Here is a 20,287-nt window from a genome sequence, read left to right as displayed (position 1 = left end):
CCGAGTCTTGCTCTTGCTGCCCGCTCTCTTGGACGTAGGCTGCAAACGTGGCGCCGCTGCGTTTCCTTACAAACAAAACAGCAGAGCGGACGGCCTGCTTTCAAGGGCCATGCACTACCTCAGGAGCATGCCGTGCCCTCGCTGCTCCGGCTTCATTCTCCCTAAGGGTTGTGGGCACAGAACTGCCCTGACGTGCAGTAATTTCACAGCCGGTACCTGAATGATCACTCGCCGGCGGACAACCCTGGTGGTTACCGTCGCCTCCTCATCTGAGCTGGCCTCCAGCTCACCTAATTCCTCCATTAGCTCCTGGTGGAAGCACGGAAGCATTGTTTTGTTTAACAGGCTAAGGAATGTCTTCACTCCAGGTTTCTGCTTTGGTTCACACTGGTTTCTGAAAGTTGTACTCATGCCGGCTTCGGTAGAAGAGCCAGCAGGGGACACAAGTGCGTGCTCGTCTCACACTTCAGTGAGGATATAGGTTTTTGTTCAATGAATGGAAAAAAGAATTCTGGAATTTGGAGAGCTGTCTGAGCAGCCATCTGTCAAAATTTGTCAGAAGAAATGAGCAGCTTGCCCCCATGACTTCTTGGACTTGAGCTCCTGATAAATAACTGAATGTCAACACAGAAGCTACAGCAGCACGATAGATGCTTGTGAGCCATCGACTCCGGGCTGCGGCTTGCCATAGTTAGCCCAAAGGTCTTGAAATGTCTTATGCTTGCAGCAGAACTTCCTGCAGGGAGTCAAAATTTCCCTGCGCTATTATCCAGCCAGAAGTGCGTCCCCTTGGCATCAAGGGAAGCAGGCTCTAAGTAGGATTAGACTCATTTTGCAAAGAAGGTGAGATGCAGAGGCTGGTCTGATTTTATGGGTCTGGCCCAAAGCAAGAGATGGAACTAAGAACATAATTTTAGATTAGAACATATGTCTTGGGGGCCAAATATTGAATCACTCTTTCCTAATGGAACGTTATTTTAAAGAAAACTAAATTTGCTCAACATATTTTAAAATACCACTTATGTTTCTGCATTCTTTTCTGCTAAAGGAAAACGTAAATTCTAAACCAAATTATACTTTAAATACACTTAGGAGTCTGCTGCCTAGAAATATGATCAGCAAGAAAAGTGATTGAAATTGGATTCCCAAGTCAGGCTCATGAGAAGTTAAGGGTCAAAACAGAAAGCTTTAAAGAGAGATAATTGGATATTTATCAGGAATAAGCGGAACAGGCCTGGATAAAGACTGTAGAATACAGAACGATATCGAAATTTACTTACATGCAGAGAACAGATTAAATAGATGAATTATCCAGATAATTGTTTCAAGTCTGTACTTCAGTTAGCCTATGGATTCTTAGGTTAAATTTAGTAACTTTTAAGCCCAGACAGCATCTGTGAAACATTTTTACTAGAATTCATTTAAGCCAAGAATTTGAGAGATGAGTAATTCTGTGCAAAGGCAAATTGGAATAAAAATGCATTCATGGGATGAATCCATTATTTCAGATAACTGCCAAAATCAGGAGCAGTTCTTATCTGCCTGGCCCTCTCCTAATCGTCGTTATGATTTTAGATAAATCCTGCTAGCAGACGTCACACTCATAGTGAACAAAAATAAATGTAGGTCTTAAGCTCAGAGATATGTTGTATCACTTTTTTCCCCAAAGTTTTAATTCTTTTATATGACTCATTCTTTCCTACTAAGATGTATATTAATGCTTTAAAAACACTTTGACATATAAAATGTCTTTAAATTCTAAAAGGAAAATATATATCTAATTTATGTTAAATTAAGTTTAATTCAAACAGATTCTCACACTTTTTTGTGTACAAGAATCATCTAGGGAGCTACTGGAAATGCAGATTCTTGTCTCCCTCCCCTCCGTGGGATTCATTCTGATTCAGGAGTTCTGAGGAGGGATATGAACCATTTAGACCACATTTTGAGAATAAATGGTGTAAATGAATTTCTTAAGATGGTCTCCACCCCTCTTCACAACGTCAAAACTCAGTGACAAAGGAAGCGCTGTGCAGCACCCTCACGCAGCTGTCAGGTGTCCCGACATTGACAACCAGCAATAGGTTTAGGAGCAATGTCCTTTTTCTAAGTCATTCTTAAATAAATATCAGGGTATCTGAGTTGGAAATAATCCTTCCTCTAATGAGAAAAATTTGTTTTGGGATATCCACAGTCTGTGTGCTTATCACCCGACAGCAGACAGAGATCTAACAATTAGAGTGTGGGTTCCAGCACTTTCCCACGCCTGCCCTGCTTACCTGAGGCTCTGTTAGTCCCTCTCACTAGTCTTCATGCCTAAGGTTACTAACTTTGAAAAGCTACATCAGGTGTATTGTTTCAACTCAGTGTTCATCTTTCTTAGCAATAGGGTTTCCAATTTTAAAATTAGGGCTTGTGGTCAAGTAGCTAGAATTGGAACTGTATATCATTTTTTTTTTCTAGATTCATTGGTTCCCAGGTTTTAAAAGGGATTGGGGGCTTCACATGGTCCAGGTTAACTAATTTGGCAAACCTTTTTTTTTTGCAGTGAAAAATAAGCCATTAGAGTAATGGAAACTAGGAGGTTTGTAGTTTTGTTACACATGGGCAAGGAAATGGAGAGTCTTACCTTCTGAAAAGCTGTATCTTCCTCGAGTCTTTCACAGGCCTGTGGCTGGTCGTCAGCAGACTCCACTATCACGAGGCTGGTTTTCCGAGGACTCTCCTCCCTCTGCTCGGGGGGCTCTTCGGGTTCCTGTACGATGGGCGAGTCTCCCCGCTCACTCGATGTTGGGGTCTGGAGGTATGGCCTCTCCTCCTCCGGAGGGGTACTAATCTCCTCAGGTGTCTTGCTGGGAGAGCCAGATACTGCCGTAGCCTTTTGAGTCTCTGATACTTCTGTCCCTGGGGTCGTCACACTGAAATGAAAAACCCAAATTATATCATGAGAGCATATGCATTTCTCCTCCTGCTGAATGAAGCAAGGGAATTAGAAGAGAAGATGCAACTCATCTTCAGAGGCCACGAGAGTCAAACAGATTTTGTAAATTTGGCCAAGAAACGAAATTTGAATAAAAATTATATGTAAGATATAGTATAGAGTTACAGCTTGTGGACCTGGCATTGACTGGGAAAGATGTCTTCTAGAGATAAAAATTATCCTAAAATGTATTACCATGTCCTAATCTCTACAAAACATATAAATTATAATTTCATCTTTTCTTTGATAACTCAAAGTAATATTGAAGATTTGAGGAGGTTTACATAACAAAGATCTGTAGATAATTAAGCCTTGTGAAGCAAGAAGCAAAATTAAGACAAAACAGTATATGAACCCCATGTTAATATAGTTACCATAATTATAAATAGAAAGATTCTTATTATACCTTGGAAAACTATGATTTGATAGAACGATCTGTTGACATTGAACGTTTTTCTGTTGATCGAGTTTGGAGTTACTCTAATGCAACCTTTATAATCTCAATTCCCAAATAAGAAAATTCCCTGCCTTTCTGCTCCTTTTTGTTTTTTTATTTATTGCCATTTTCTGTCACCCGTAGACATCAAATGCCCAGAGTGCCTCTCTGATGTCCCCTCTTTGCTTCCCATCTTTTCCTTTGCCCTTCTCTCCTTTCCTTACTTCTTCTTTATATTCTCCCCTAAAATCTCAAGGTAGATGGGGGTGGGGGAGCCCTTGGAAGGAGAGATCACTTCATTACCCATTTCACCCTCTTCTCAGGTTCCAGTGAGCCCAGCACAAACCTCACTTCATGACAAAGGCAGCGCTGTGATGCCATCTCCTGACACACTGGTCTCAGATTTCAGGGCTACAGACACATTTGCTTTCCCATGATCTGTGTTCCTTTTCTAAACAAGCGCCGTTTAAACAACGCTCTTAAGATCTCGTTTGCTTCCATGACACCCAGAACTTGAGTCCTAAGCTGCCTGTGCTCTGCAGCTTCCTTTAGCCAGAAGCTCTCCAGAAGGCTTCTCTTTATCCCCACTCCAAACCCATCCCACCTCATTTTAATGGTCTTTCATTCTGGGTGAATAATTTGTGTTGCATTTCTATTTTTACTGTTAGCCACCTCCTAGCTTTGTTGAAATGCACTGAGGGCTGCTTCACCTCCGCCGTCACAGTTCATACTCTGGACCAGCCATGGCGCAACAGGCACATATCAGGAGCATTTCAGAGAAGGGGGGGGCCGGTACAGCAATCTTACAGGTAATAACCATGTGGTCTACACGAAATTTTACAGTTTAAACAATGCTTTCACAGGCATATCTTGACCTTCAACCCTGTGAGATGAATAAGGTGTACATCATTATCCTAATTTACAGATGTGGAAACGAAGACTCAAAGGGCTTTGGGACTTGCCCAAGGTCATAGAACTGGAAGGTGGTGCAAGCAGATCTGTGCCACACAACACCACCACAATGACGTCTCTTACATATTTTGCTTTTGTCCTGTAGCTCTGGCATTTGTTATTGGTGGGGTCATTTGAAAACGATTTACTTGTGTGCACCGGGCGCCTCGCCATATGGGCTTGTTTTTTTGGAATCACGTTTGACAGGCTTTCTTTTGAAACTCACAAGTACTCCTGCTGATGTTCAAAAGGTGACTCCTCAGGCAGGTCTGGCGTTTTCCCTGAGAAATCCTGTTGAGCTTCCTCCTCGTGAGTTTGGGGAAAGAGCTCTGTTGCTGAGCCATCCCCCTCAGTTTTGGGGATGCTATCCTGAAAAGTGGAATAACCGACAGAAATGTCTTCCTCTGAGACGATGGGAGGGTGATCACAGGACTCGCCTTCTTTGGAAGCTGCCTGCTCCTCTTTCTGCTGGTGCTGTGCAGTGCATAGCTCCTCTTGAAGCACTGAGAACCCTGCAGTGGAGAACAATTTAAATTCAGTATGTGATTGAAGCTCACCTATATTAAATGGGTATTTATTCAGTAACTACTACGTGCCACGTCCTGTGATAGGTCCATGGTTACAGAGCTGAATGAGACACTGTGTCTGCCTCCAAGATGCTGATCATATAGGGGAGCTCAGGCAAGCAACAGTCTATTAAACTGCAGAGTGACTGTGCCACAGGGCCAGTCAATGAACGTGGGAGCACCCGAGTCAGTGTTAAAGAATCAGGAGAGGAAATGCACAGGGCGTGACACCTTAATGAGACCTAATGATAACTAGGCATCAGCCGCGATAGCCGAGGCACAGGATCTAATTGGTAAGAAGAGCGAGAGTTAATAATAATAATAGCTAATACATTCCAAATATTCCTTATGTGTCAAGCACTGTTCTAGGCGCTTTGTAAGTATTAACTTGTACTAAATAACACTCTGAGGTTAGTACTCTTCTTATGGAGGGTCTCCCATGCCAGGCTAAGGCATTTCATTATATCCAGGGCAATGAGGCGTCATTGAAAGATTTTTAGCAGAGGTGTGATTGACATTCATCTATTTATTCACTCTACTGATACATATTGAGTATCAATTACATGTAGCAGGTGCTGTTTAGATGCTGGATATATAGCAGTGAACAAGATAGAAAAAGCTTCTGTTCTCACTGAACTTGAGTTTCTGCAGATACATATACAGTTGTGATACATTTTAGGAGAAAAGGAAACCAAGGTAAAGGCATAGAGTGAGCAGGACTAGTATCTTAGATGGACTGGTCAGGAAAGGCTCCCCATAGGAGGTGCTACTTCAGCAGAGGCCTGAATAAAGTGAGAGAAAAAGGTACCTGATGATCTGAGGGAAGAACACTCCAGAGTGGAGGCAACAGAAAGTGCCAGAGCCCTGGAGCCCGGGAATGCGCAGGGTGCTCAGGGAACAGCACGGAGGCCAGGTGTCCAGGGCTTATGAAAGAGGGAGACAGATGGGAGATGGGGCAAGCTCTGAGGCTCTTGTGAACAGTGACACACGCCATCATTTAAGTCTATGAAAAGTAAGAAGCTACAGCAAGAGACTGAGGAAGAATATCCAGTAAAATAAGAAACAAACCAAGGAGAGAGGGTGCCATGGAAAGTGAGTGAAGAAAATGTTTTAAGAAGGGATGACTTTTTTCTGTCAAATGCTGCTAAGGGATACACTAAGATGAAGACTGAGAGTTACTCACAGCATTTGGCAATGAGGAAACAATTGGCGAATTTTACAAAATTGTTTTCTGTCGAATTTTGTGATGACAAAAGCCTGACTGGCGTGGATTCTAGAGACAGTTCTAGAGAGGGTGGGAAGAGAAGACATAGGTACAGGAAACTTGGAAGAAATTTCCTATAAAATGGAGGAGAAAGAGAGCAATCATACAGGTTGATTGTATGATGGGGTGAAGGGTGCTGTTTGCTTTGTTTTATTTTAAAGATGGGGTCCATTAAAGCAGAATTTAATGCTGTCGAGCATGGGCTAGTTGTAGGAAGCCAGAGTAGATAGTTGCAGTGGTGGATAATTAATTGGATAAAAGAGGCCGAGATCTAGTAGAAAGGAAGAGGTGATGGTTTTAGCAAAGCAGGGAAATTTCATACAGGAGGGAAGGTAGAGTGTAAGCATTGAGATGCACTTAGGTTGAGAGATTTTGTGGTGAAAAAATATGGACATTTGCTTATGATTATTCCTATTTTTTCTAAGAAATATGAAGCTTGGTCATCAGCTTGGAATAAAAAGGAGAAGAGAAATGTTGGAGGCTTGAAAGAAGAGAAGGTGTAAAATAGAGGTGAGAGTGATAGAAGGAGAAAGAAAGAAAGTGAGCATGCAAATAAATGGATTAAAGAAACTTTAATACTGAAAAGGTTGTAGGACCAATGGCTGGAGGTCCCAGTGGATTTGGAGAATTCTTAGTGTAGAAGCCAAAGAGGAAGTACATGTAATACTTCAAGTTAGGACTTGGAAGTAGTACGCTCACTGATAATGATAGAGTCTTGGTTGTGAGCATAGAAATGGGTGGTTAAGGTATAGTAAAAGTCACAAGTATCAGAAGTGCCATCAAGGAATCAAGGAAAGGGCATTGGATGAATCATCCATGTTGATGGTTGATATGAACTGAATGTTTGTGTCCCCTTAAAATGCTGATGTTGAAACCCTAATCCCAATGTGATGGTATTTGGAGGTGGTGCCTTTGGGAGGTAATTAGGTCATGAAGGTAACGCCTCTTGAATGGGATTAGTGCCCTTATAAGAAGAGGCTAGAGAGCTAGCTAGCTCTCTTTCCTCCATGTGAGGACAAAGCAAGATGATGGCCGTCTGCAGCCCAGAAAAGGGCCCTCACCAGAATCTGACCAGACTGTCACCCTGATCTCAAACTTCCAGTCTCTAGAACTGTGAGAAATAAATTTCTGTTGTTTAAGCCACCCAGTTTATGATACTTTGTTATAGCAGCCCAAGATGACTAAGACAATGGTGAAATAACAAGGAATGAACAGTATGGGGGCAGCTATAAAATGGGCAGGGAAGTCTCAGGGTAGCAAGGAGAAAAGTATGTGATCACCAAAGGCCAGAGCCCACCTTCTAAAAAAAGGAAGACAGTAGGTCTTATGAATGTATGTAGTAGTAGTATGTATATAGACAGGAGTATGAATTAACCATATATACAAAACATATGATGCACACACACACACACACACACACGATTTCACCTTCACTATGATCCAGTGTAATGGTCTGTTCGATTTCTGCATAGCTGTGACTGATGTGCTCCTGGAGAGGCTCTGTGCTGGTCTCCATGAGATGAACAATATCCATTCGGTTTATCTTGGTGAGACACTCAATGAGACTGGTATCTGGGATATCAGAGAAAAAGCATTTATTACATCTGAGGGGTACTCTTTTTAAAATCTCTTTCATTTAGTTGCTTTACTGAAATTTTGATATTTGTAGAGGAAACAACCAAAGTCCCATTAAGGGTCTCTGTAATAATAAGCAAACAGATAAACAAGAGGTATGCACAAAAAGGGTGGCACAGCGTGGGCACAGCCCTAACGGCAGAGTTGCCAGATAATATATAGGACATCCTATCAAATTTGAATTTCAGATAAAAAATAAACACTTTTTAGCATAAGTATATCCCAAATATTGATTGGGACATACTTATACTGAAAAAGTATTTGTTGACTATCTGAAATTTCATTTTAAGTGGGTGCCCTCTATTTTTATTTGCTAAATCTGGCAATCCTACCTAGAAGAATGGTCAGAGAAGGAAAGATAAATGCAGACTGGATGTAAATAAGGGAGGTCCCTAGGTAGATCTTCAGAGAGACACTAAAGGAAGTGGCCAATTTAGACCAGCTGAGGGATGAGAAGAAGTTATGGTCTCTATCACTTCCCATTCATTTGATGTGGTCAGAATATCATATATAAACCATTCTATAGAATAATCTACTTGACATTTTTTCCCTGTTTAAGTTATTTGGGAGTAAGGGAAGTAGGAACTGAAGGTAATGCACTACCAATAAAACAATGACGAATAAAGCAACTGTGTCCATTGACAATATTTAGAAAATTTTAGGACTTTAATAACATTCCCGTTAGCAGCCAGAGCTAGTATCACTTTCCACTAGTTAATGCTGTTCGTGGGAATTTAGTGTGAGAGTTTTTACACAACATGTATATTTTTAGAAATGTCATAGCTTGTTCTCATTTCCTTATAGTAGTACTTCAGATTGATGGCATTTGTTATTTTATTATTTTACTGAATTTGGAAGAAAGGGTTTGTGGAATAAGACTTATTTCCACCTTTAGCCTAATGCCTGTTACCATAGTCCCCGCTGACCTGTAGCATGTTTCCCATCCCTTTCCAGCCAGTACTTCAGTAGTGCGTGACTCTGGTCTTGGAGGGAGTTAGGGTTCTCAATTCGAATTTGATGAATTTGCTCCTCAGTGAAATCCAGTTCTCTTGCTAATTCTAGAAGAGAAAATACTGCCCTGTAAACACATTAACTTCAACGTTTGAGTCTCCACACCTGCCTTGTGATTTTGTAAATGATGTGTTCTTTGTATTGCTGTGAGTTATAAGGCTCCTTTTTTTCCTACATATTAAAAGTAATTCTTATATGCCTTTGTTCTTCTAGCACTAATTGCAGATTTTTTCCTTAAAACTGGATATGAAATTGATCAGTGTTCTAGTGGAAATAGTAAGTTTGAGGCAATGATGATAAAATATGTATAATTTAGGCCCGTTTTAATTCCAAAATGCAGGAAGGATCATTAATTCTGTCTTATAGTCTTAACCAAGATAATGGGAAATAAATGACTAAAAACAGGAGAAACAGACCATTTCTCACTTTTAATCATCTTTGGGTGACATTTTAAGTACTATAAATCCCGTTTCCAGGTACTTGGATAAATATTGGTTGTGGATATAGTCTAGTAGTTGGATAATTCCTTTCTTTGATCTGATGTCACATGAATAAAAGGTCTGGAAAGCATTAATTGACCTAGGGAAAAAGCCACAAAATTTTTCTTTAAAGTCTACCATTAACATTTTATATTGATATTTATACATTATGGTGTGCATGTGAGTGTGTGCATGTGTGTGTAAATGAGGTGTCCTATTCGGAGGGCAATTTGCCATTATCTTTCAAAATTCAAAATATGCATACCCTTTACTCAGCAATTCTACTTCTAGGAATACGCCCTATAGATATACTCACAAAAATATACCAATGCACAAGGATATTTATTGCCATTAACAGGAAACAACCTAAATATCCATCAATAAAGGCCATTGATAAAATTATAGTACCTCCACACAGTAGAATAATAGCCATTTAAAAGAATGAGATAGGAATTTACAAGGAATATTATTAAGTAAAATTTTGCTTATTTTTAAATAATAGGCATAGATGTGGGCACTGCATATTTTTTTCTGAATACATGAGAAATTATCAGCAGTTACCTTTGAGACATGGGGCTAGAAGACCAGATGTAGGTGTGAGAGATCTATTTACTTTTCAATCTGTACCATTCTGTATGGTTGTAGGGTTTGAATTTTCAACAAGTAAAAAGATATAACATTTAATGCATATGTATACATACAACATATTTAAAAAACAAAATAAATAATTTTGAATGTTATCAATTTACTAGTCAAGTAGGGGGATATTTTGATGCCCTTCCTTCCCCCAAATCCCTCAAGTAAATAAATCTGATCAGCATTTAAAAATTACTTTAAAATGTTTAAAAGTGAGAAAATGGCTATTCGGCCTGCTTCCAGTCATTTTTCTACATTATCAATTATCATTTTTAAGGGTATTATAAACTCCTATTCATCACCAAATCTTTAAGAAACTGAAAGGAGAACAATAGTAACTTTATACTATTTGTTTAAATAAAGTAGTCACAAGTGATATAAAAGGAAGTCAAACCAAAAAAAAAAAAAAAGAAAGCCAGACTCACAATTTAGCTTTAATATGTTAAGTCACAGGTAAGAGGAAAGGGTAAGCTTTTAAAACCTACAAATTACGATCTGTAAATAAGTCATATTGATTTTAGAATTCACTTCCCCTTAATAAACGATTTAACATATATTATAATTTCTATACCTAAATATTCCCATTTCTCAGAAAATTAGTGAAACATCTCATTTATATGTACTTCAACATTCTTCCGAAGCAAATTTTAGTACTGTGCATGATGAAGATATCTGATATACAGTATCTAAAATGAGGGGCCCTGGTTAAATCTCAAATTGAATTTTATGACAATTACATCAAATGACGGTTTTGAAACACAGTAATCTCCCCAAAGTTTGGATATCCACAGGTCCCAAAGGAGGGAGGTGAGGGTTGGTATATTCTCATAATCTCCCAATCTAAAGTTCTATTATTCTTTTTGTTTTTAATTTTATTTATTTCTTTATTTTCCCCCCAAAGCCCCAGTAGATAGTTGTATGTCATAGTCGCACATCCTTCCAGCTGCCGTATGTGGGACACGGCCTCAGCATGGCCAGAGAAGCGGTGCGTTGGTGTACGCCCGGGATCCGAACCCGCCAGCAGTGGAGCGTGCGCACTTAACCGCTAAGCCACGGGGCTGGCCCATAAAGTTCTATTATTCTAAATTTCATAGACAATAAAAAGCCTGCCCTGGTTCACATAGTGAGTTAACACAGAGCCTGGATTTTCTAGTTCGTAGTTTATTAGTCTTTTCACTATTCCACGTGGTCTTCCTCAAGGAAAGAAAAAAGACACCTTTTTTGTTGTTAATGACACTTGGCTGATGCAATTATGTCATTTAAACCAAGCAACTTTTGTTGAAAAGAAGGACCACTCTCATTTTACCTGTCCAGCTGAAGCCAAGGTGATCGGCAATATTAGCCAGCCTTTCCTCGGTCCGCTCCTGCTCATCCTGTTGATCTATAGAAGGTCAAAAACAGAATGGCCAAAGGTTGTCTATACAGAAGAGGAACAACAGTATTGACCATCCAAGAAAGGAAGTCACTTGTCCAAATTTTAGATAATAGAACAAATGAGCTATTACATTTTAAATCACATTAAATTGTGTGTTTGCCTGTTTCTGGAATGGAATGGGGAATAAATCTAATTATGAATCATGGAAACCATCTGCTTCCATATCTCTTCAATCAAGACTCGTCACTGAATATAATTATATAAGTTGCTGATTTCTAGTAATCTGAAGACTTTCCTTTTAACTATCTGAGAGAATACTGCCCATCAGAAGACAATCATCTTGTTCATCAAACACCAGGAAAATCACAAACGAGATGCAAAAGTGGAGTAATTGATTAGGACCTCCTACTATTGCCTGTGGCAGTAGAGATCACTTCCAGGTCATGTCTGGAAGAAATTACATCTGAGATTCACAAGAGACCAGATCATGGGTTGATCAGACCATACTGGGTGTTTTCAGTGTGCCCAGAAACAACAGTTCCCTTGGTCCTGGCGACCTTGGAAGAAGGTAGAATAAAAGTGTATGTGTTTGTATGTCGTCTTCGTATCTACAGATGTCTTTTGGGCAAAATTTCTGTCTGCTTACTAATAAGTAAGCTCATATATTACTCCCACAAACTATAATTTTCCCATTCATTTTTAAGCCCCATTAATTGATGGGTAGCATTTTAGATCATGGTATCATGATATTTTTTATACACCAAATTTAAGATGAACAGTCTTTATTGTAGAGATATTGGAAGACCAGAAGCTACTTCTCAAAGCCAGCTATGGTTTCCTTTTTTTTATAATTCAATGAGTCATCATCCCCTCACAGTCAACTTAAATCATGCAAAATTTGAGTTTTTGTTGTCTGCTGCATCTAATGGGAGTACATTCTCCATTCATCTACCCCTAAAATGAAAAGCATATTTTTACCTTATATTTGTTTGCTTAAGGTGTTTACCAATAGTATCTAAAATCCAACATTTCTGAGCCAAAAACAGATCCACAAAAATTGAAATTTCATGATATCTTGGGCAAATGGCTTCCTAATGATTACAAAATTGTTAATTACAATTTATTTTAAAGTACTCAAGGGTAAGAAGAAAAAGCAATGAATCTTCATAACGTGAAACAAAACCCAATATATTCGTGTGCAAAAGCAAAAGTGCTTAATTTGAGGCTAAGCCTGGGACTTCAGAACAACAAAACTCAAAGCTTGCATGGCCTGACGTGCAGTGGCTAGAGAAAGGCAAGTTCACCATTGCCCATTTACCGCGTTTATGTTTTCCATAAGCATTCTCATTACTCAATCTTGAGATTGTCTTCATAGACAAGAGTATACAGAGAAAGCACAAAACACAAAGGGGTTACACAAACACAGTAATCACTAGAGAAAGCTTAAAGAAAATGAGACACAAATCACCAAATAAAACAGACATACAAAAAAACTATATCAAATTTATGACATGCGTAGCACAGGGAATCCCAATGGCTGGCAAATACCTTCAGCATGGTCATGGCCATTTTCATCAGGGATGCGTTCAATCAGAGTCTCAATGGACTCATCCCAAATGGGCCTTGTGTCAAAGATGTCCTCAGGAATTGAGTGCTCGGTCTCAACAGGTGGCAGATTTTCAATGACTGAAACTTCCAGGGCACTACTACTTTCATCATCTGAAACTAATTCCTGCTCCCTTTCTGACTGTGTAAGTCTATCCACTAACTTGGAAGCCTCATCACTAATTTCCTCAAAGAACTCAATGGAGTTCCTGTAAAGGTCAAGGAAATGCTCCTTACTTTCTTTTGTGGGGCTCACAGCCCCCCTGCAGGAAGACGTGGTGCTTTTGCTCTTAATTGGCAATCGGGACGCAAATATCTTTGGTCTTGTGGCCCCTTCTTCTGATTCTAACTCAAGCTCTTCTGCCCTCTCTCTGCTCTCTGTTTCTGTTTCAGTGTAACTTCTAGCTTTTACTGGACATTTGGCCTTTGAGTCCAAAGGACTGGCATCAGATTCAGATTTGCTTCTATTATCTGGTGCTCTGCTCATCATGTCCTGACCCTGAGGAGCCACTGTTTCCTGGAGAGATGAGTCTGGTAGTGAAGGCTGCTGCTCTACTCTTTGGACGGGTGCTTTCACAGGGATTTTAGACTTTGGTTTTGTTTCATCCTCTTTACTTTGCTCATCCAGGGTGGGTGGAAAATCTTCAGAAAGGGAATTCTCATCCTCCACAGATGGAGGTGCTGGGGTGGAAGTGGGTATAGTCCTTACAGGAATTTTGGATTTGCTTTCAGTAGAAGGCACACTCTCCATGGGTGCAGTAGGGATTTCAATTACTGATTTCTGTTCCTCTGGGGAAGAATCAGGAGAATCATCATCCCGATCTGAATATACAGACCTAGTGACTGTGGAAAAATCTAATTGAACTTGTACAACCGGCTCAGGGGAATCTGGGCAAGATGTCTGCTTCACACTGGACTTAGGAGGTGTATCACTCATTTGTGTAGTGGGGAGGTCCTCAGGCTCTGCAGGAGTAGTATCTTTTGTTGATGTTTCAGTGGAGGATGAAATCCCCATTTGGGAGTTAAGTTGAACATCTGAAGAAGGTATTTCCTCTACTTCCTCACTCAGGTCATCTGGAAGTAACTCTGCTTCATCATCCACTGGTTCTTTTGATTCTGAAAGTGCTAGTGACTCAGCTGATGTCTCCAGCTGTGGGGGCTCAGCCCCAGTACTTGCTTCTTTCACGTCTTCAGAGAGAGTCTCTTCCCTAGATTCTTGCCCAATTTGGAAAAAGTGAAAACTTTCATCTGCATAGGACCTTTTGGTCATATCAATAGCACCACTTCGGGTCATCTCAAACAATTTTCCCTCCTGAAAGAGAAATGGATTTTGCTCACTGGTTGGGGTCCCCTCTTCAGTTGGGGTCCTAGCAGGAGTGGTGTCGGGGGTGGTACCCTGTGACTGTCTGTCTACCATCAACCCAAATATCTTTTGTTCTTCCTCTTTCACTCGAGCCTCAAAGGCTTCATCATCCTCACGGATTTCACTCCAGGAATCAGAATCCACATCAGTTTTTGTGATGATGATTTTGCTTATTTTTTCACCAATGACTGCCGATGTATTTGGTATAGTAGGCTCTAAAGATGAGGCGGCTCCATCTGATTGCATTTCCCACAAGGTGCTTTCTTGTTTGGATTCTGTTTCCATGTTCTGCTCCTCAACATTGGATTCTTTACTTGAAACAGTTCTGCTAGAGGAGCTTGCCACTACTGCATCTTTAACAGAGGATGTGATTGTAACAGAATACACTTCAGAAGAGTGAAAACTTGTGTGTCTTGCATCTGTTTGGGTTTTGCTTTCTTCACCAGAGAAAAAAGATTGGGAAGGAACATTTTCATAAGGGCTTATGATTTGAGGATCAGAGATTTCATCAGTCTCAGTTGTGTCAGACACTGGTACATCCATGGACAATCTATCTGTTTGAGTAGTAATTGATGATTCTTCAGTGGAACAGTCCTTTGGTAAGCTCTCAAAAGCTTGGTCAGTTTTTGTGGCCTCCATTTTTGTAGCAGAAGATGGAGAAACTACGTCTTCATCTAATTCTTTTCCTTCAGATGCTAGACAATGAGGCAAAGAGGACAAAGAAGAAGAGCTTTCACTGGGACATTCTACTTGTGGAGATGCCACTCCAGAAACATCGAGCTCTTCCCCTTCTGTGTCTTTTCCATCAGTGTCTTGGAGAGGTAATGATTCCTTACGGATAACGAGCTGCTCATTGATATCATCACCAGTGGGACTATGGAGACTGGAAGAGACAGGAGTGGCTGGACTGCTAGGACTCCCAGCCTCACGACCATGACCATCATAGATTTTTGGTTGATCATCATCTCCGTTTTCATCATCATAAGACATATCTGGGCCCTCAGTAGAAACAGTATGACTGTGTTCAGGTAAATGGGATTCAGAAGCTTTTTCTTCTTCTGATTTATCTGATTCTTCCTGAGTATCTTCACTCATCTTGAAAGTGTATTGTTTGGAAACAATAGGTTGAAATTGTACTTCTTCAGGACTGGAATTGGAGTCTATGCTGGATGGAAGTGGGGAAGGGGGCTGCACTCGAATAACTGGCTCTGGTAAGAGGCCTGAGTCAGCACCTCTTTTCAGCTGCGTCAACTCAGGTTCGCTTTCTGAGGAAGAAGAAGCCTTTCTGCTCTCTGACGTGACCACCACAGGGACATCGCTTTCATCCTCTACACTCTCCATGTGTTTTGGTTCATCCACGTCTGCTGAACTGTCAGCATCTGGGTCAGAGGAGGAAGACAATTCTTCTTGCTTGGGTTCTTTTTTGTAGTCTCTTTTCTGCTTTGCTTCTTGTTCAAGTTCATCAAACGTTTTGATTTTGGTTACCATTTTAAACATTTCCTCTTCAGGCGTGAACCTCTTTTTCTCCCCATTTTCCAAGTCATCCTCCTCTGCACATTCATGAATCACAGCTGGCTTTGGTGTGCTTGCATCTGTGGCTTTGGGTGTGACCTCATAGCTAATTTCTTCAGAGCTGGGGGTGTCAGGAGAAAGGGGGCTCTTCCCTGAGCTCTCCATGAGTGATGTCTGCTCAAGACTGTCATCCTCGGCACTGCCGTCTGGATCTCGGAGCAGCCGGGACCGCACAGAGGCCACTTCTGTAAAGAGTTCTGTTTTGGCTACGGCTGCAGGAAGAGGAAAGTGACTTGTGAGAATTCCAGCCTTTATCTTTGGTTCCACAGGGCTGCTTTCGAGAGAGTCACGGCAAGGGGACTCTCTCAGAGGACTCGGTTCCAGAGAATCAGGAGTTTTGTGTGAAGAGTTATCCTCCAGCACAGGGCTGGCTTCCAGGGAGTCTTTGTGGCTTACTGCAAATGATTCATCAGCACCAGGGCTGAAGACCTCACTATCGCGGCTGGGGAGCGCAAGTTCTAACCCTTGGGGACTTCTAATGACTCCCTGGGGCTTTGATTCAGTCCCTGCGCCTATCTTTACAGAAACATCAGGCAGTGGTGAGGTCTTAGTCTCCTCTGAGGGTTTGGTGGTTGCGGATCCCTGAGCTTCAGTATCAGTTTGTGTCTTGTGGGCTGAACTAACGTATGGAAGCCGACCCTCATCACAGGACACTTCCTCAGCCAGTCCTTTGGGTGTGTCTTTTGCTAAGGATGCACTACTGCTGCCAAGGTAATCACCTTCTTGTTTGGAGGATGTGTCTTTGGAAGGGTCTAGGGTGGCCTCCTCCAGCAAACACTCAGCTGAGGGCTCTGTATCCTCAGTGATGGCAACACTTTGCTCTTCAGAACCATCAGGAATGTCTTTGGTTGAGGGAGGTTCTTTTTCTAAATGAATTTCTGTTGGTGTTTCTAACTTGGTAGTTTCATTCACTTCCCCAATTTGCTCTTCACTTTTCTTTGGTGAGAAAGAAAGGCTTTCTGGGCTTGTCTCAGGGGTCTCTGCGAGGCCCTCATGCTTATAGCTTTCTTCTGAACTAATCTGAGGGGTCCCTTCCATCAGGCTGCCGCACGGAGAGCCTGCCACCCCTTCGTGCTTTAGATTCTCAGAACTGCCATCTAAAGCACCGCTCTGTAAAGACAGAGCTGGAGGAAATTCATCTTTCATGTAATCTAGCGGAAATGTCGTGTCGAAAGGACTAGTGAGGACTTGGTCTAAGTGAAGTTGTGCCTTTTCCGTCTCTTCACTCAGGCGGAATTGTTGGTATTTGTCATTGTCTTCCAATTCTTGCTTAATGACATCAGAAAAGTCCGTGGAGGTTTTCCTGTCTGGGCTGATCTGGAGATCCAGGTCTCCCTGTTCTTCAGTCAGCTTTTCTTTGGGGACTTCACTCTCTTTATGGCTTTCTTCTTCCGGTGCTGACTGAACAGGTTCCGGTGTTTTGTGGCTGAGAGCTTTCTCCTTTTCTGCAACTGTATCTTCTTTCTTAAGCCCTGTGGAGGAAGCACGGACCCCTCTTTTGGATTCTGAAGCTCCTGTTACCAGGACTTTCTGGCCTCGTTTGATTGTCTGGCTCTCTGTCTTCTGTGTTTCTCTCTGGGTTAGTATCTGCCCCTTTTCTTTTTCTACCCGAACCTTGCCTTTTTCTTGTGGCTGCTTTTGCTTTGCTGATTTGTGCTCGAAGAGTCCAGCCTTATGTTTCGATGGGTCCTGACCTGACTGGAAAGCTTTCATCAACTCCCGAACAGACATAGTCTCCTCGATTCTTTCTGTTTTTGAGGTTGGGGAGACAGGTGGTTGCTTTTCTGTTTTCCCAGAAGGTGACACAGGCAAGTGCCTCTCAGTCTTCCCCGAGGCTGACACAGGCAGGTGCTTGTCCATTCTTCCGGCCGGTGATACAGGTGAGCGTTTTTCCGTTCTCCCGGCTGATAGTGGTGCAAGTTTCTCTGACCTCCCAGAGGGCGATATAGGTGGGCGTTTGTCTGTTTTACCTGAAGGCGAAACAGGTGGGTGTCTTTCTGCTTTTGTAGAAGATGATACAGGGGAGTGCCGTTCAGTTTTTGTTGAGGATGATACAGGTGTGTGTTTCTCGGTTTTACTTGATGATGACACAGGTGAGTGCCTGTCAGTTTTTGCAGAGGGTGACACAGGGGAATGTTTCTCGGTTTTACTCGATGGTGATACCGGAGGATGCCTTTCAGTTTTTGCAGAGGAGGAGAGAGAAGACTGTCTTTCAGTTTTTGAGGTGGGTAATGCTGGTGCATGCCTCTCTGCCTTCAGAGAGGGTGACACAGCCGGATGTGTCCTGTGGGTTATCTTTTTCGGCACATCCTCTTTGCCTTTGACTCTGACAGGCAACTTGCTTCGACCCTTCTGTTCATCTTCCACTCGTTTCTGAAGGGCCTTTACTTTGTCCTTTATGGAACCAATGGGAGTTTCTTCTATCAAAGGTGATGTGGCCTTTACAGCGGGAAGAGGCTCAGGGACTAGGCCTGGGTCTTCATCTAATGACTCTTCTGAACTACCTTTTTTAAGTTCGGTTTTTTCTGCACCAGCTGGTAAACTTTCCTCTTTTTGTTTCTGTTTTTCTTTTAATTTCCTTCTCACTGGCTTCTTTATTCCCAGGCTCGGTTTGTGCTGTTTGTTGGGACTCTGCATCTCATCTAGGGGTGCATCTTTCCCTTCGTTTTCAGAGCTCCTGCCAACAGCCAGAGCCTCACATGTCTCCACTGCCATACCCTGAACTGGCTGCAGTTGCTCTTCGTGAGGAGACACATAGGAATTGAGATCCTCAGTCAGGTAGTTCTCTAGCCCAGTTGAGTCTTTCTCTACTTTCTCTTTGGTCTCTTTATCTATTCTAACTTCTACACATGGATATTCGGTGATTTCTAAAGGTGCTTTCTGCCTGGCCTCCTCTATTTCCTCGTCACTGACAATAACCCATTCCTCTTCCACTAATTCTCTCTCCGACTGAGCCCTTGGCACACTGCCTTCATCTCTTGTGCAGGTTCCACTCCTCAGAATTTCATCCACTTTCACTAAGTCCTCTTTAACTCTCTCAACGATTTCAAAAGGCTCTCCTGGCTCTTCCTCGGCAGCCTTCACCAGCTCCTTCACCTTGATAGAACCTGCCCTATCGGATACATCTGTAGTCAAGATGGCGGTCATTTTGATCAAATCTTGTTTCATCTCAGAAACTTCAGAGAGCAAGTCCGGACTGGCTAGGACAGGAACTTCATTAACCAGGTGACTTTTCAGGACAGATGTTTCTGTAGATTCTGTCTCATCATCTTTGACGTGAATGAAAAACATTGAAAGTAAAATGGAAATCAAAAAAGATATTGGCAAATGTAATCAGGACTGAAACGACACAGTGTCTTTTCCTGTTGTGGTGGGAGGGACAACAAAATGGGCTGGGAATGGTGGATCCATAAGGTCTCAGGATACAAAAGCAAAGCAAGGCTAACGGAAAGAAAAACTGAAAAGAAAAAATGAGCAGGAAATAACTTGCTTAATTTTCTCACTTGTAGCACATTCACACACACAACAAAGCTATAAAAAATAACCGACACACACAAACCCATCACAAACCAAAACAGAACAAACGCAGTGAAATTACACAGAGATATCTCAAGATTGTTCAGATGTTACAGATCAATGTTGAAAAAAATAAACATGGAAAAAAAAAAGGTAAAAAGCATTAGAAATTGCAGAAAGTTGATTTCCTCTAGGAGAAAGCCAGTAGTAGCAAATTCAGAATACCTTCTAATGACATATGTACATGTTTTTAATCATAAAATAACCTGGATTTCAGTACGTTCAGTTCTGCCAATGTATACAATGACTACATAAAATGTATCTGAATCAGCTGCAAACCGGCATTCCATCTAAGGGAAATTCACACCTAACAATGAAACAAACGGTCTTGTGCTAAGAGGCATGCCCTTTCCTTGGAGCAACCTCCTTGTTTAGACACATAATGGACAGACCAAGGAGGGAAACAAAGGAAAGGAAAGAAAAACAACAAAAACAACAACTGTCAACTGTGATGAAACTTATATGTGAGTCCAAAGTTAAAAAGTGGTGCATGGCAACCCAAATCCAAGACAGTCACACGGGACACACGCACAGTTTATGTAAGCCAAGTTATTTCCATGCAAAGCAAAGGTGGAGTGAAACCGGTAGGAGAGGCGGCCTTGCGGAAACGCACGGGCAGGAGGATGGAAAGAAATTAGAACGTATGTAAAACATTACTGTGGTGCAGCGTAGTTATTTCCCTACAACGTTTCCCTACGTAAGATGCTGAATGCAGTATACTTGAAGCATAGGTAGCGGGGGCCTGCACCCATTAAAAGCAAAAAGGAAAACTCAGTGAAATTCTTTTAGGATCTACTCATGAAAAGACTTGAGTCTCTTCAGAAGAGTCCTTTTTTAG

General features: G+C 41.6%; 1 protein-coding gene across 18 annotated transcripts in view; it reads right to left on the bottom strand.

Annotated features, from left to right (window-relative positions):
- Nucleotides 1–20,287, bottom strand: part of ANK2 (ankyrin 2) — a 617,273-nt gene that overhangs the window by 8,644 nt on the left and 588,342 nt on the right. For 11 of the 18 annotated variants that reach the window (XM_058549938.1, XM_058549940.1, XM_058549939.1 and 8 more), the window contains 6 exons: nucleotides 12,882–19,142; nucleotides 11,265–11,339; nucleotides 8,759–8,890; nucleotides 7,626–7,769; nucleotides 4,594–4,879; nucleotides 2,630–2,918 (listed from right to left, as the gene is read on the bottom strand). In XM_058549938.1, coding sequence (XP_058405921.1) covers nucleotides 2,630–2,918; nucleotides 4,594–4,879; nucleotides 7,626–7,769; nucleotides 8,759–8,890; nucleotides 11,265–11,339; nucleotides 12,882–19,142 — 7,187 coding nt within the window. Of the gene's footprint in view, nucleotides 1–216; nucleotides 310–2,629; nucleotides 2,919–4,593; nucleotides 4,880–7,625; nucleotides 7,770–8,758; nucleotides 8,891–11,264; nucleotides 11,340–12,881; nucleotides 19,143–20,287 lie in introns of all 18 variants that reach the window. The other 7 variants (XM_058549947.1, XM_058549948.1, XM_058549943.1 and 4 more) reach the window with 2 other exon arrangements.

The sequence above is a fragment of the Diceros bicornis genome, chromosome 11, assembly GCF_020826845.1.
Source record: "Diceros bicornis minor isolate mBicDic1 chromosome 11, mDicBic1.mat.cur, whole genome shotgun sequence".
Taxonomy (NCBI): Eukaryota; Metazoa; Chordata; class Mammalia; order Perissodactyla; family Rhinocerotidae; genus Diceros; species Diceros bicornis.
The sequence above is the reverse complement of the archived record's forward strand: the minus strand, read 5'-3'. Positions and strand labels throughout refer to the sequence as shown.